At 40.5% G+C, this 16098-nt stretch overlaps 1 protein-coding gene across 5 annotated transcripts in view; it reads left to right on the forward strand.

Moving 5' to 3' along the window:
• Positions 1 to 630: 630 nt before the first annotated feature.
• Positions 631 to 16098, forward strand: part of GRIK1 (glutamate ionotropic receptor kainate type subunit 1) — a 385580-nt gene continuing 370112 nt past the window's right edge. For 2 of the 5 annotated variants that reach the window (XM_045085170.1, XM_004757475.3), the window contains exon 1: positions 632 to 1535. In XM_045085170.1, the coding sequence (XP_044941105.1) occupies positions 1418 to 1535 (118 nt within the window). In that variant the 5' untranslated portion in view covers positions 632 to 1417. Of the gene's footprint in view, positions 1536 to 16098 lie in introns of all 5 variants that reach the window. The other 3 variants (XM_004757477.2, XM_004757476.3, XM_004757478.3) reach the window with 3 other exon arrangements.

The following is a 16098-nucleotide window of genomic DNA, read 5'->3' on the forward strand; positions in this document are numbered from 1 at the left end:
ATGAATGAATGAATGAATCTTAAGATACAATAGATTTGTTTTGTACTTCCTTTTTACTCTAGGCTGGTATGTCTGCAGACATGTTCTTCTAATAGATTGACTCAGTTTAGGTCAGTTTTCCAAAATCCATACTTAGGGGGAAAAAATAATCTATGAATATTAGTGCACAGCTAGCAACCATTTATATAGAACATTTCCCAGGAAGCTCTAAGGAAATTAAACCAAAATGATCTAAAGCTGATGATTTCCCCACGGAACTGTCCTTGTCCTTCTACTGAGAAATAGTCTCCAAACCTACATAGCTAAAATAGCCTGTCTTCCAGCGTTCAAACGTGACAGTCAACAGAAATCAAGAAAAAAAGTGGCGCTGGAAGCTGCCCCTTTCCCAGTTCTGCATCTCTAAATGGAAGCAATTTTACAAGAGAATATCTCGGGATCTGACTAGAAAAGAAGCTACTCTAATATTAGAGTACTGGAGGTTTCTCCTTCTCCTCTTCCTCTTCCTCCTAGTCAGAGTTAAAAACAGGAGCTCTGCTATTCTCCGAAGTGCTGGCGTCCAGGAAGGCGATTCTCCATCTAGTGATGAGGAGAGTAGTAGTTGGTCATCTCCACGACCCCCTCACAGGGACACAGGGACATAACCAATGAGGCCCCTTGTCACTCACAGTCCACAGCGGAGACTGCCTCCGTTCCGACCAGTAGATAAGATTTTCTCGGTCTCGAGTCTGCCACACTCCATCGACTTTCCAGCAGCGCAGCGCAAAGTTGAGGGAAAGGGGGAATGTGCGTGCCTGTGTGCGTGTGTGAGGGTCTGGATCAGTGGTGTCGGGGCGGGCAGTAAATCAAGGGTGGGGCCAGCGAAGGAGGGGTGGTTTGGAAAGCAAGGATAGAGAGAGGCGAGAGCGTGGCTCCGCTCCCACTTAACCTGCAGGCGCCCATCCTGCTCGCTCAGAGCCCCGGCACCAACTCACCCAGTACCCTTTCTCCTTCCTCCTCCGCCTTTCCCCTCCCCCCCCCTTCTCTCACTGACCCCTCCACCTGCCCCCCACTCTCCATCTGACCAGAGGACGAATGAGCAAGACGTGCCCGCAAATTGGGGCAGCAACTTTCCTCAGCTGGTCTCTTGGCTCCGGGAGCCGGAGCGCGCTGACCCTCCGCGGTCTGCGGCCCATGGAGGAGGAGGAGGGCGAGCAGTGATGGGCTAGCGGCAGAAGCCAGGAGCCCGGAGCCAGCCCAGCGCCGCCAGCCAGCTCCTTGTTCCCACGCCCGCTCCCTCGCTCTCTCTCCGCGGGGAGCGTGCAGGGTGCCGACGCCGAGCCTCGCGGGGAGGATGAGGCAGGGAGCCGGCCCGAGCGGGCTGCATCTCGCGGGCGAGCGGCCGCGGCTGGGTCTCGGCAGGAATTAAGAAGCTGGGAAGATGGAGCGCCGCGCACTCGTCGCCCAGCCCGGGCTCTGGACCAGAGACGCCAGCTGGGCGCTCGTCTATTTCCTCTGCTACGTCCTCCCGCAGACCGCCCCGCAAGTACTCAGGATCGGTGAGTGAGCCCGGGGAGAGCGCTCCGGGCTGCCGGCTCGCGGGAGACCTGGCCGCTCCCCGCAGCCGGCCGCGAAGGCGGCGGGTCCCGGGGAGGCAGCGCGCGCCGGCGCAAGGGCAGAGCCAGGGGGTGGCGAGGGCAGCGCGCCCAGGAGGCTCCGAGAAAGGGAAGCCGCGTCACCGCTGCCCTCCTGGCGAGTGCCGGGCTTCCCCGAGAGGGATGGTTGGCGGGTTTTTCGATCCGGGCTCTAAGAACGCGGGCAGGAGGGCAGGGGGCCAAGCTCGCCCGCGCGGACACCCTACTCCAGGCGCGGGGTCGCGCGGCTGCAGCCAGTCGCTTTGGGCGCGGAAATGCGCTCTCTGGGCGTCTGGATGGACGTCGGAAGTCCAGATGCGCAGCCCAGGTCCCAGGCACCCCGGGTTCCTGGTACTCGCAGGCATGTCCAGATGTCAAGAGTAAAATTCGGGAACTACAGGGATTTCCTAGAACCTGGTAACCCCAGCCTCCAAGTTTTCATCCCCAAGTTGGGTTCTTCTACATGGAGCCTCCGAAATCTGGAAGGTTCCTCCAGAGTGGGGCAGAGGCCGGCTCTGACTCTGGCTGAGAGTTTAAGGAGTGGAGTGGATAGTCAGTCCGTACCAAGAGCAGGTACCTAAGTGTCCCACTTGATCCCTGATCTACCACGCCTGCCTGCCACTAAGAATGACCCAGTATCCATCAAGATAATTCCCTGGAAGGCTCTGGACTTCTTTCTCAGGTGGGAAAAAAAGGACTGGAAGCCTGGGTGTAGGAACTCTGGGGCAGCCTAAAGAGAGCAAAAAGCAGGGCAATAGAAGAGTTGGGGAAGGGGGTACTTTGCTAGTGTGTGGTCATAAACCTACACGCACAGCACCCACCACCATGGTTTAGTGGAGGCACTAGGCTGAATTTCTAGGCTGTTGGGGGAGGGGTGTGTTCAAAAAGCTCTTTGCCTTCTTTAATATTCTTCCTTCCATACTAAACCCAATTTCTATTCCCTTGGTCTCAGTTTCTCCTCTCCCTTCCCCAACCAACTATGCTTCTTAGGGACACAAAAAGAGAGAGACACAGGTGAGGCTCAGATACCCCATGGGTCTCCCAGCTTCTCTAGTCTCCCACTTGAGGTAGCAGGAGTGAGGTCCTGAGCTCTAAGGTCTTCTAATTCACACCCTTTCCTGGACGCCACAGAAAGTGCCCAGAGCATTGCAATCACTCACCAAGTGATTCCCCTGAGCAGCTGAAATTTCTCACTTTACTGATTCTGACCCGCAGTTAGCAAACCTCTTTCCAAAGATTCAGAAACTAGTTCTTGTCACTCAACATCACTATTAAAGAAAAAAAAAAAAAAAAAGTTACTACTTTGAAATGCATTTTCTCTAGGCATGTGGGATCTAATTTTCAAGAAAAGAAAAGATACTGAATGCTAATTTTTACTGCAGATATGTTTTTCTAGATTATGGATAATGATAATGTGCATTTTTGGATAATTCAGACTGTCCATTAAAAGAGTTCCAAAGTATTCCTTTCACACACACACACACACACACACACACACACACACACACACAAATACCACTCAAAACCAAAATATCCTTCACCTTAGATATGTTCTAACCTTAACATCTTGATTTTTTTTTCCTGGATGCAGTGAGCCCTCCATGATCCAATAACAAATTCCTTTGAACAATACTAAATAAGTGATGAACGTTTGTTACAATCTCCAACACTTTTTAACTTAATAGGTTTTGCTTATACCTTATATATTTTAAAAGAGACAAATCTAGATGTACTAGAACAGGTTATGTCAGTCAATAACCCTCTTTCCTGTATAACTTAAGATAGCATTTTCCTCCCCTGCATTCCCCAAATCTAAAGGGATTTCCAGAAGGAGCGGAAGAGGATGTTTTAAAACATGCTTGTTCACAGATATGAGTATTTATCCAAGCAATTATACTCATCCATTTAAATGTGGTTTTCAAAGTGAAAACATCCCAACATGATTCACTGACCTTAAAATATATGGTACAAGATAATGAGATTTCTTTTTTCTAAATGGGAGCTGAAATGCATAAAGTAAAATTGCATGGCCTGATGCTGTTTATGTGCAATACAGATGTCCTAACTCTTTCTGGCTCAGAGTGACCTGTGTTGGTATGAGCCCTACCCTGTATGTACCTCAGGATGATGCTTACTTTTAAACGGACATTTCAGCACCATGGAAACCAGCCTTAACTCAGAGGAAACCTGCCTTTTTACAGGGAGTTTCTTATGTCAGCCAAGTCCAGTACTGAATACAAAATATCAAAGGAGTTAGGGACTAAGCAAGTGTGTGAAGTCTGTGTGTCTATGAGTGTGTGCACATGTGTATGTGTGTGTGTAGGGAAGGAAAGAGAAAAATTGAAATGCATTCTTTTTCATCTCTCATCTTTTTTTCCCTTTCCCACAAACCATGAACTCTCCAGCCAACCAACCAGAAATAGGGGCTTTTGATTATTGACTCCCATGTTTTCCAGGAACTTAAAATATCTAAAGCATAGCATTAATCTTAGGCACTTTGCACTATGTTTATATGAAATGACACTTGAATGCTTGAATGAATTATTTAGCGGTCTACTTGCTTGTGAGCGTCTGCTTAAACCTGAGCTATTGAGGGACGTGAATGAAAGGTAAACAATTTAAGATAACTCCATGTGTGCTAGTATTGGAGAGGTCATTTAGTATGTACATTTGCCTGGTTCTCACACATATTGTGCATATCTGTTGAAAAGTTTAATCAACCTCACACAACAGTTTAGGGACATGAAGGGAGTCCCGTAGGATGGAGATTCTCTAAATGTTACCACTGCACTCCAGAGGTTTCCCAGCACCGTGCATAGAAGAGAAATATGGCTAGCTGCTGGGAATTCCCTAGGGAGTGCTGGGTCTTCCCTTCTTCTCTGTATACTCCAGAGTATTCTAAAAACCAGCTAATCTCCACTCTTCTAACACCACCACCCCACACACACACTTTAGCTTCAGAGTCACATGGCCAGCCAACCTATAACTAATAGTCACAGCAGGATCTAGGTGACCTGAGTAGATAATAACACACCTCCATTAGTAGAAATAAGAAAAGAAATGGAAAAAAAAAGAAAGGAAAGGAGAAAAGAAAAAAGAAAAGAAGAAAAGAAAAGAAAAAGGGAAAAAGAAAAAGAGAAAAGAAAAATAACACCATGTGCATATGTAATTTCTGAGACAGATTTATCCTATTTCTAATAATAATCATAACAGAAAGATATATTTACATCCTACATTTTTACATATCATCTTAATATACACAGTCATAGAGGTGGTGGTAAAAGAATAGTTAAGAAGTAAGTGGTGGGCGCCAGACTTTCTGACACATGATTTGTTGTCACAAAGCAAGGGTTGGGTCCCCTTTCTAAGACTTACGAGATAGGTCAGCGAGAGAGTTATTCAGTTTCACTGAGCCTTCATTTTGCATCTGAAAAATCCAACTAAAACAACTGCAACCTCACAGTGACATTGGTAAAAGTACATGAAATAGAATATGAAAGTACTTGGAGCAGTATTTGGATACATTAGTTGCATTGTAATCGTTTTATTGTTTTGTTTTCACTTTTTTTTTATTATTTACATTTTATTCCTTAACAGAGACCCAGTAGTAAATGTGGGATATTTCTGTTACACATTTAATATTTCAGAGCCCAAATCTCTTCTGCTGTGAATTAGCTGTAATGATATCTACCTTTACTCTTTCACCGGGGGAGGATCAAATAAACAATTTTTAGGACTTGCAAACAAACCTTTAAAAAATGTATTACTACTATGCAATTAAATATAGCATATAAAGAGAAATATTGTGGAAATTTATATGGATGTTGTGGAAAGTTAAATGACAATATAGTTGACCAAATGCTCTTATTTCCTTAAGAGAGATCCAAATGAATTTTATTTTAATTATCAAGTTGGTCATAACATCATCTTTTAATATTTGATGCCAAAGATCCCCAAAGTTCCAAAATATGTTGCCTACATATGTGTTTGTATTTTTGCTTCCATGTACAAAAACTCAGAACTTTATTCTTTAGAAACCATGTTCTTTCATCATTTTAATATTAATTCTTCACTCAACAGCTTTTTACTACATGCTTACTTCCCTACTATGAGACAGAAATAATTCTAGATGCAAGACATACAACAATGGGGGTGCCTGGGTGGCTCAGTGGGTTAGGCCTCTGCTTTAGGCTCAGATCATGATCTCAGGGCTCCTGGGATTGAGCCCTGCATCAGGCTCTCTGCTCCAAGGGGATCCTGCTTCCCCCCTCTCTCTCTGCCTGCCTCTCTGCCTACTTGTGATCTCTCTCTGTCAAATAAATAAATAAAAATCTTAAAAAAAAAAAAAAAAGACATACAACAATGAATGAAACAGGCAAACACATCTGACCCCTTAGGCTTATATTCTGGTGGTGTGCACTGTATATAATCACTGAAGTGTTTCATCAGGCCCAATACAGACATTTGATTTTTTCATTCCAAATGTTATACTCAGAGAGTTTTCAGTTCATTTCTGCCATTGACTTATGACATCAGTGGCATAGTCTACATAGAATAAGTTCAAGTCCCCAAATGCACAGAAGACAGAAAGAGTGGGTTAATTCTGCCATACCTGGAGCAGAAACTCTTACCTTTGTTTGGGCAGATCTGTTCGGCCTCAGGTAGATTTTATTCAGACAGAGCAGGGTGGTGTTGGTGTTAATATCAACTTGAGAACGCCATTAGTCCTTGAAAAATCTGAGAGAAACTGTCTTTTAGCATGATGGAAAGAGAGTGCCTGGATAATGGGAACATATTTCTGCAAATGAGCAGCTCTTTTACTATATTACCTTCCCTGCATAATTCATCTTTTTCTTTTATATTAATTTTACAAGCCCAATGTTCATACTACGTTAAACGTCAACTGAGGCTACATTTCCTATAGGAAATGGTTTCTAATTTCCAGTTTTCAGTGAAAACACCATGACTTGGTAGCTTTGCCTAAGTTCGAGTGCTGGTTAGTAGAAATGCCAGAACTTGAAACTAGTTTTCTGCTCTCAAGTTTCAAGCTACTTGCATTAAAGTAGGTGATATTGTGTATGGATTTAGCAATGCAGTTACATAACTATTTAAGCTGAAATCAAATATAAGAGAGATGAAATGTTGCTCTTAGGGATTCAGGGATAACCACATAAATCAAAGTTAAAGTAATTTATATTTGAGTATATTTTAGGCAATTAGCAAAAAGGAGATACGGTATTATTATTTGATTCTCCATAATTTCACTTTATGAGGGGATTAAGGAAGGCAATCCAGTTGGAGGGGAAAGCTTGCTCCTGAATGCCGAGCAAACACACCATTTTTAATGAAATCCTACACTTCATGGACCAGTTTTGAGGGAGAATTGATGGAGATAGTCTGGTGGTGGTAATTTTCCATAGCCTCTCTTCCATTGTTCCACTGATAATTAACTGTATAATCTAGGAAATGTCATCTATGTCCTAAAATTTTCCAGAAGTTATGGCTCCTAGAAGAAGGAGTGAAGAACTCCAGTTAGAAGAGCATTCTCTTTTCTACCTGACTTTTCCTAATTGGCTGACCTTGAAAAGATTGCTAACATGTGTTTTTGGGGGAGTGTGTGTGTGTGTGTGTGTGTGTGTGTTGTTAGCTAGAGAAGAAGTAGTCACAAACTCATGGGTTTGTTGCAAAGATGAAATGTGGTATCATATGTCAAATGAGGGTCATGTGGTAGAGTTGACCAGGGTACCTCCCTCTCTCTCTCCCTCCCTGTGAATGAACAGGGCAGTTTTGTACTCTAGAATAATTTATTTGTGTGGCTAACTAAGTGTGGAGAAATGCTGTCACTTAGAGATTCATGAGGTGGGTTTGTGTATTAAAGGCTCTTTGTGATTCTGCACGAAGAAACCTGTTTCTTTTTCTAAATCCAGTATTTCCTACATTTCGTTATCAGAGGACTCTTACTTGAATCACAACGACTAATGTCTCACCAACTCTTACTCCTTAGAACATATCTCAGGAAACACTGGCTAATAAAATCACTGAAATTTAAAACTTCCACATATCAGAACTCACATGACCACACATCCTACTACTTCTTCAGTCTAACCAAAATTCGGTCCACTTTACCTCAGAACTTTTTAATAAAGCTTTAGGAGTACAGTTGATCTTTGAACAACACAGCGATTAGGGGCACCAACCCCTGTGAAGTTGAAATTCCTCATGTAACTTTTGACTCCCCCCAAAATTTCACTGCTACTTGCCTACTGTCCACTGGAAGCCTTATTAATAACACAAACTGATGATGAGCTTAGATTTTGTAGCTGTATGTATTATATACTGTATCCATATAATAAAGAAAGCTAGCAAAAAGAAGATGTTAAGAAAATCATAAGGAAGAGAAAGTACATTTAGGGTACTGTACTGTATTTATAAAAAAAAAAAAAATCTGCATGTAAGTGGACCCATGCAGTTCAAACCCCTGTTGTTCAAGGATCAATTGCACATTTAAATGTTTGGATACTTGTTGTTCTCTGTTATGTTAAAAACATTTTAAATACCACATTACCTATGCTGAAAGGTATATCATTTTTATTATTGTGAAATGTGATATGGGGATATTTTCCTAATTTTATTCTCTAGACTTGCTTTTTAACATGATTTTTTAAATTAACATATAATGTATTATTTGTTTCAAGGATACAGGCTTACATATTTCACAGCACTCCCCTCCCCTATTACATAGCACATACCCTCCCCAATGTCCATAACCCAATCATTCTCTCCCTACCCCCTCCACTCCCAGCAACCCTCAGCTCGTTTTATGAGATTAAGAGTCTCTTGTGGTTTGTCTCCCTCCGGATCCCATCTTGTTTCATTTATTCCTCTCTGCTCCCCACAACCCCTCTCCCTGCCTCTCAAATTCCTCATATCAGAGAGATCATGTGATAATTGTGTTTCTCTGGTTGACTGCTATAAACATTCAGGTGCATGTGCCCCTTCGGATCACTATATTTGTATCTTTAGGGTAAATACTGGTGCAGTTGCTGGCTCATAGGGTAGCTCTATTTTCAGCTTTTTGAGGAACCTCCATGCTGTTTCCCAGAGTGGCTGCACCAGCTCGCATTCCCACCAACAGTGTAGGAGGGTTCCCCTTTATCAACATCTGTCATTGTTAATTAATTTTAGCCACTCTGACTGGTGTGAGGTGGTATCTTATTGTAGTTTTGATTTGTATTTTCCTATTAGTCTCCCTTTTAAAAGAGTTGAAGGGGGGACAGATATTATCCCCAGAAAACTCCAGAATTCTTGTCAATGTCTCTACTGACCAGACTTGCTCATGTTCTCATTCTTAAGCTGAGTATTGACAAGCAAGAGGAGATCATCCCAGTTTTCCAAAGAAGCACATGGTCATATGGAAGATGTTGGGTTGTTGAACAAAAGGATGTTCTGTAAATAAGAGAGAGTGGGCTGATCATTTGTTGAGTGGATACAATATTGACCATGAGGAATAGAAAGAAAACAGGGGATAAGCTTCAAGCAGTGCACTTTGACGATCTGACTGCTAAACGGTGTATGTCATTCACCTAATATGTCTAGTGGACCAGAGACACTTGGCCTCTTCACTGACTTGTCCACTATTCCAAACTTCCATCAGCCTTACTATACTTCATTCTACTTCACTTTGTTTGTACTATATTGCTGTGACTTCTTTGTTTGCTTTAATTTATGCCTTATCTCACCAATTACATCTTCAGCATCTTAAGCTCAGGGCATTATTTTCCTTGTCTTTCCCTTTTCCTTCCTATATTTCTTATAGGCCATTTGTTTATTTCTATATCTTAAGATTCTGGTGGATATTACGGCTCTGGATACGTTCTCAAAGGATGGGAGTAAGTCCTTCCCTATGTGCCTATTCTGTGTTCAGCACAGTGCCAGGTTCGTTGTAGGTTCTCAGATGTTTGTTGAAGACTGTTTAAATGAAAGAAGCTGGAGAGTAGTGTTGGAGCATCAAGCTTAGTGGTGCGCCTAGGATGCAACAATGAAAGAGGCTGCTTATTTACTTTTCTAGTGAGCCCACATTTTAGGGGTTTTTTTGTTTGTTTTTTGTTTTATTTTTTATAAACATATATTTTTATCCCCAGGGGTACAGGTCTGTGAATCGCCAGGTTTACACACTTCACAGCACTCACCAAAGCATATACCCTCCCCAATGTCCATAACCCCACCCCCCTTCTCCCAACCCCCCTCCCCCCCAGCAACCCTCAGTTTGTTTTGTGAGATTAAGAGTCACTTATGGTTTGTCTCCCTCCCAATCCCATCTTCTTTCATTTATTCTTCTCCTACCCACTTAAGCCCCCATGTTGCATCACCACTTCCTCATATCAGGGAGATCATATGATAGTTTTCTTTCTCTGCTTGACTTATTTCGCTAAGCATGATATGCTCTAGTTCCATCCATGTTGTCACAAATGGCAAGATTTCGTTTCTTTTGATGGCTGCATAGTATTTCATTGTGTATATATACCACATCTTCTTGATCCATTCATCTGTTGATGGACATCTAGGTTCTTTCCATAGTTTGGCTATTGTGGACATTGCTGCTATAAACATTAAGGTGCATGTGCCTCTTCGGATCACTACGTTTGTATCTTTAGGGTAAATACCCAGTAGTGCAATTGCTGGGTCATAGGGAAGTTCTATTTTCAACATTTTGAGGAACCTCCATACTGTTTTCCAGAGTGGTTGCACCAGCTTGCATTCCCACCAACAGTGTAGGAGGGTTCCCCTTTCTCCACATCCTCGCCAGCATCTGTCATTTCCTGACTTGTTGATTTTAGCCATTCTGACTGGTGTGAGGTGATATTGCATTGTGGTTTTGATTTGTATTTCCCTGATGCCGAGTGATATGGAGCACTTTTTCATGTGTCTGTTGGCCATCTGGATGTCGTCTTTGCAGAAATGTCTGTTCATGTCCTCTGCCCATTTCTTGATTGGATTATTTGTTCTTTGGGTGTTGAGTTTGCTAAGTTCTTTATAGATTCTGGACACTAGTCCTTTATCTGATATGTCGTTTGCAAATATCTTCTCCCATTCTGTCAGTTGTCTTTTGATTATGTTAACTGTTTCCTTTGCTGTGCAAAAGCTTTTGATCTTGATGAAATCCCAATAGTTCATTTTTGCCCTTGCTTCCATTGCCTTTGGAGTTGTTCCTAGGAAGATGTTGCTGCGGCTGAGGTCGAAGAGGTTGCTGCCTGTGTTCTTCTCAAGGATTTTGATGGATTCCTTTCTCTCCTTGAGGTCCTTCATCCATTTTGAGTCTATTTTTGTGTGTGGTGTAAGGAAATGGTCCAATTTCATTTTTCTGCACGTGGCTGTCCAATTTTCTCAACACCATTTATTAAAGAGGCTGTCTTTTTTCCATTGGACATTCTTTACTGCTTTGTCAAAGATTAGTTGACCATAGAGCTGAGGGTCTATTTCTGGGCTCTCTATTCTGTTCCATTGATCTATGTGTCTGTTTTTGTGCCAGTACCATACTGTCTTGATTATTACCTCATTGTAATAGAGCTTGAAGTCTGAAATTGTGATGCCTCCAACTTTGTTTTTTTTTTTTTTTCAACATTCTTCTGGCTGTTCAGTGTCTTTTCTGGTTCCATATAAATTTTAAGATTATTTGTCCCATTTCTTTGAAAAAAAAATTGATGGTTATTTTGATAGGGAATATGTTAAATGTGTAGATTTCTTTAGGTAGCGTAGACATTTTCACAATATTTGTTCTTCCAGTCCATGAGCATGGAATGTTTTTCCATTTCTTTGTGTCTTCCTCAATTTCTTTCATGAGTAATTTATAGTTTTCTGAGTACAGATTCTTTGCCTCTTTAGGTTTATTCCTAGGTATCTTAAGGTTTGGGGTGCAATTGTAAATGGGATTGACTCCTTAATTTCTTTCTTCTCTCTTGCTTTTAGTGTATAGAAATGAAACTGATTTCTATGCATTGATTTTATGTTCTGACACTACTGAATTCTTCTGTGAGTTCTAGCAGTTTTGGATTGGAGTCTTTTGGTTTTCCACATAAAGTATCATATCATCTGCAAAGAGTGAGAGTTTGTCGTCTTCTTTGCCTATTAGGATGCCTTTTATTTCTTTTTGTTGTCTGATTGCTGAGGCTAGGACTTCTAGTACTATGTTGAATAACAGTGGTGAGAGTGGAGATCCTGCCATGCTCCTGTCCTTACGGGAAAAGCTCTTAGTTTTTTTTTCCCATTGAGAATGATATTCCCTGTGGGTTTTCATAGATGGTTTTGATGATATTGAGGTATGTACCCTATATCCCTACACTCTGAAGAGTTTTGATCTAGAAAGGATGCTGTACTTTGTCAAATGTTTTTTCAGTATCTATTGAGAGTATCATATGGTTCTTGTTCTGTCTTTTATTAATGTATTGTATTACATTGATTGATTTGCAGGTGTTGAACCAACCTTGTAGCCCAGTAATAAATCCCACTTGCTCATGGTGTATAATCCTTCCAGTGTACTGTTGGATCCTCTCAGCTAGTATTTTGGTGAGAATTTTGCATCCATGTTCATCAAGGACATGATCATCAATTCTCCTTTTTGATAGGGTCTTTGCCTAGTTTTGGGTTTGGGGATCAAGGTAATGCTGACCTCATAAAATGAGTTTGGAAGTTTTCCTTCCATTTCTATTTTTTGGGAACAGTTTCAGGAGAACAGGTATTCTTCTTTAAATGTTTGATAGAATTCCCCTGGGAAGCCATCTGGCCCTGGGCTCTTGTTTGTTTGGAGATTTTTGATGACGACTTCCATCTCCTTACTGACTATGGGTCTTTTCAGGTTTCCTATTTCTTCCTGGTTCAGTTTTGGTAGTTTATGTGTTTGTAGGATTGCATCATTTCTTCTAGATTGTCAACTTTGCTGACATATAGTTGCTGATGATATGTTCTTATAATTGTTTGTATTTCTTTGGTGTTGGTTGTGATCTCTCCTCTTTCATTCATGATTTATTAATTTGGGTTCTTTCTCTTTGGTTTTTCATAAGTCTGGCTAGAGGTTTATTAATCTTATTAATTCTTTCAAAGAACCAACTCCTAGCTTCTTTGATTTGTTCTACTATTCTTTTTGTTTCTATTTCTTTGATTTCTGCTCTGATCTTTATTATTTCTTTTCACCTGCTGGGTTTAGGCTTTCTTTGCTGTTCTTTCTCCAGATCTTTTAGGTGTAGGTTAGGTTGTGTACTTGAGACCTTTCTTGTTTTTTGAGGAAGTCTTGTATTCCTATTTACTTTCCTCTCAGGAACGCCTTTGTTGTGTCCCAAAGATTTTAAACAGCTGGATGTGTTTTCTTTGCATTTGTTTCCATGACTTTTTTTTAATTCTTCTTTAATTTCCTGGTTGACCCATTCATTCTTTAGTAGGATGATCTTAATCTCCTTGTATTTGAGTTCTTTCCAACTTTCCTCTTGTGATTGAGCTCTAGTTTCAGTGCATTGAGGTCTGAATATATGCAGAGAATGATCCCAATCTTTTGGTACCTGTTAAGACCTGATTTGTGACAGAGGATGTGATCTATTTTGGAAAATATTCCATGTCGACTACAGAAAAATGTGTATTTTGTTGCTTTAGGATAGAATGTTTTGAGTGTATCTGTGATATCCATCTGGTCCAGTGGGTCATCTAAAGCCTTTATTTCCTTGTTGAGCTTTTGCTTAGATGATTGTTCCATTTCAGTGAGGGATATAATAAAGTCCCCTACTATTATTGTATTATTGCCAGTGTGTTTCTTTGAATTTGTTATTAATTGGTTTGTAGTTGGCTGCTCCCATGTTAGGGGCATAGATATTTAAAATTGTTAGATCTTCTTGTTGGACAGACCCTTTGAGTATGATATACTGTCCTTCCTCATCTTTTATTATAGTCTTTGGCTTTAAATCTAGTTTATCTAAGGATTGCCACCCCAGCTTTCTTTTGATGTCCATTAGCATGGTAAATTGTTTTCCAAGCCCTCACTTTAAATCTGAAGGTGTTTTTGGATCTAAAATGAGTTTATTATAGACTGCATATTGATGGGTCTTGTTTTTTTATCCATTCTGATACCCTGTGTCTTTTGATTGGGGCATTTAGCCCATTGACATTCAGGTAACTATTGAAAGATATGAATTGAGTACCATTGTATCCCCTGGAAGGTGACTGTTACTGTATATTGTCTCTGTTCCTTTCTGATCTGTTACTTTTAGGTTCTCTCTTTGCTTAAAGGAGCCCTTTCAATATTTCCGGTAGGGCCGGTTTTGGTGTTTGCAAATTCTTTTAATTTTTGCTTGTCCTGGAAGCTTTTAATCTCTCCTTCTATTCTCAATGAGAGCCTAACTGGATGTAGTATTCTTGTCTGCATATTTTTTTCTTGTTTAGTGCTCTGAATATATCATGCCAGTCCTTTCTGGCCTGCCAGGTCTCTGTGGCTAGGTCTGCTACCAATCTTTCTACCATTGTGTGTTACAGACTTCTTGTCCAGAGCTGCTTTCAGGATTTTCTTTTTGTTATTAAGACTTGTAAGTTTTACTATTAAATGATGGAGTGTAGACCTATTTTTATTAATTTTGAGGGGGTTCTCTGTGCCTCCTGGATTTTGATGCTTGTTCCCTTCACCAAGGTAGGACAATTATCTACTATAATTTGCTCCAATATACCTTCTGCCCCCCTCTCTCTTTCTTTGTCTTCTGGGATTCCAATTGTTCTAACATTGTTTTGTCTTATGGTATCACTTATCTCTTGAATTCCCCCGTGATCGTGATCCAGTAGTTGTTTGTCTTCTTTTGCTCAGCTTCTTTATTCTCTGTCATTTGGCCTTCTATATCACAAATTCTTTCTTCTGCCTCATTTATTCTAGCAGTATTATCCATTTTTTATTGCACTTCATCATTATTAATAGTCAAATTTTATTGCACCTCATTAATAGTTTTTTTTTTATTTCAATTTGGTTAGATTTTAGTTCTTTTATTTCTACAGAAAGGGATTTTATTTCTCCAGAAAGCTGGAGAAATAAAATCCCTTTCTGTAGAAATAAAGTCCAGCTAGCACCTTGATAATCATCATTCTGAACTCTAGTTCTGATATATTACCAATGTCCATATTGATTAGGTCCCTAGCTTCGGTACTGCCTCTTGGTGTTTTGTTTTGGTGAGTTTTTCTGCCTTGTCCTTTTATCCAGATAGAATAAATGAATGAGAGAACAAAATACTAAAAGGGTGGCAAAGACCCCAGAAAAGTATATGCTAACAAAATCAGAAGAAACCCAAAACTGGGGGAGAAGAAAGGGCTAAATAAAATAAATAAATAAATAATAAAAATACGTATTAGACTGGTGGCTAGAACAGAGCCATCTACTTAATTTTGAGTGTATTCTAGTGTCTTAGAAGAAACTACCTCTCAATATTTTAAGAAACAAACTTCTATATATTCAAACATAAGGGTAAGCATGATGGAGGGATGGAATATGACTGTAAAGATGAAAACTTGAAAAAATTCTAAAATAGGAATTGATGAGGTAGGAAGTTGGTTGGAAAAAAAAGAAAGAAAAAAAAAAAAAAGGAGAAAATGTGATCACTAGAACTAAGGCATGCACTAATTTAGGGTATATTTTGATCTATTAGAAGAAATTTTATCCCAAATTTTAAAGAAAAAAAAAACTATATGTATACCAAAAATAAGGTTAAATACAATGAAGGGATAAAATATGACTTTAAGAATAAAACTTTAAAAAGATTTTTTTTTAAAGGTATTGATAAGGGGCGTCTGAGTGGCTCAGTGGGTTAAGCCTCTGCCTTCAGCTCAGGTCAATATCCTAGTGTCCTGGGATTGAGCCCTATATTAGGCTCCCTGATTGGCGGGAAGCCTGCTTCTTCCTCTCACACTCTCACTGCTTGTATTCCCTCTCTTGCTTTGTCTCTCTCTGTCAAAAAAAGAAATAAAATCTTTAAATAAATAAATAAATATACAAAAAGGTATTGATAAGATAAAGTAGTCTAAAGATGTTAAAACATAAAAATAGGAAAGAGGAAAAGTTAAAATAATAGATAAGGAAAAAAATTTTAAAATTTATCTTTGAAAGACTAAAGGATCATGGGAAAAAAGCCAAGAATTCTATGTGTTGCTTTCCCCTAGTTCTGGAGTTCTGCAGTTCTCATTGATCGGGGAACTTGGTCTTGGCTGAATGTTCTTGCTGATCTTCTGGGGGAGGGGCCTCTTGCAGTGATTCTTAAATGACTTTGTCTGAGGCAGAATTACACCACCCTTGCCAGGGGCCAGGTTAAGTAATTTTCTGGGTGTGCTCTTGGTAGCTTTTTTCCCCTAAATGTTTTCTGTAGAACTTTGGAGGATGGAAATGAGGGTGGTGGCCTCCAAATATCCAGCTGGAGTTTCTGAGAGCTCAGAGCCCCACTCCTCAGTGCCCTCTCAGAGAAAGCAGTCAATCCCT

This window comes from Mustela putorius, unplaced genomic scaffold (assembly GCF_011764305.1).
Source record: "Mustela putorius furo isolate JIRA1106 unplaced genomic scaffold, ASM1176430v1.1 tig00000832_pilon_pilon_pilon, whole genome shotgun sequence".
NCBI lineage: Eukaryota > Metazoa > Chordata > Mammalia > Carnivora > Mustelidae > Mustela > Mustela putorius.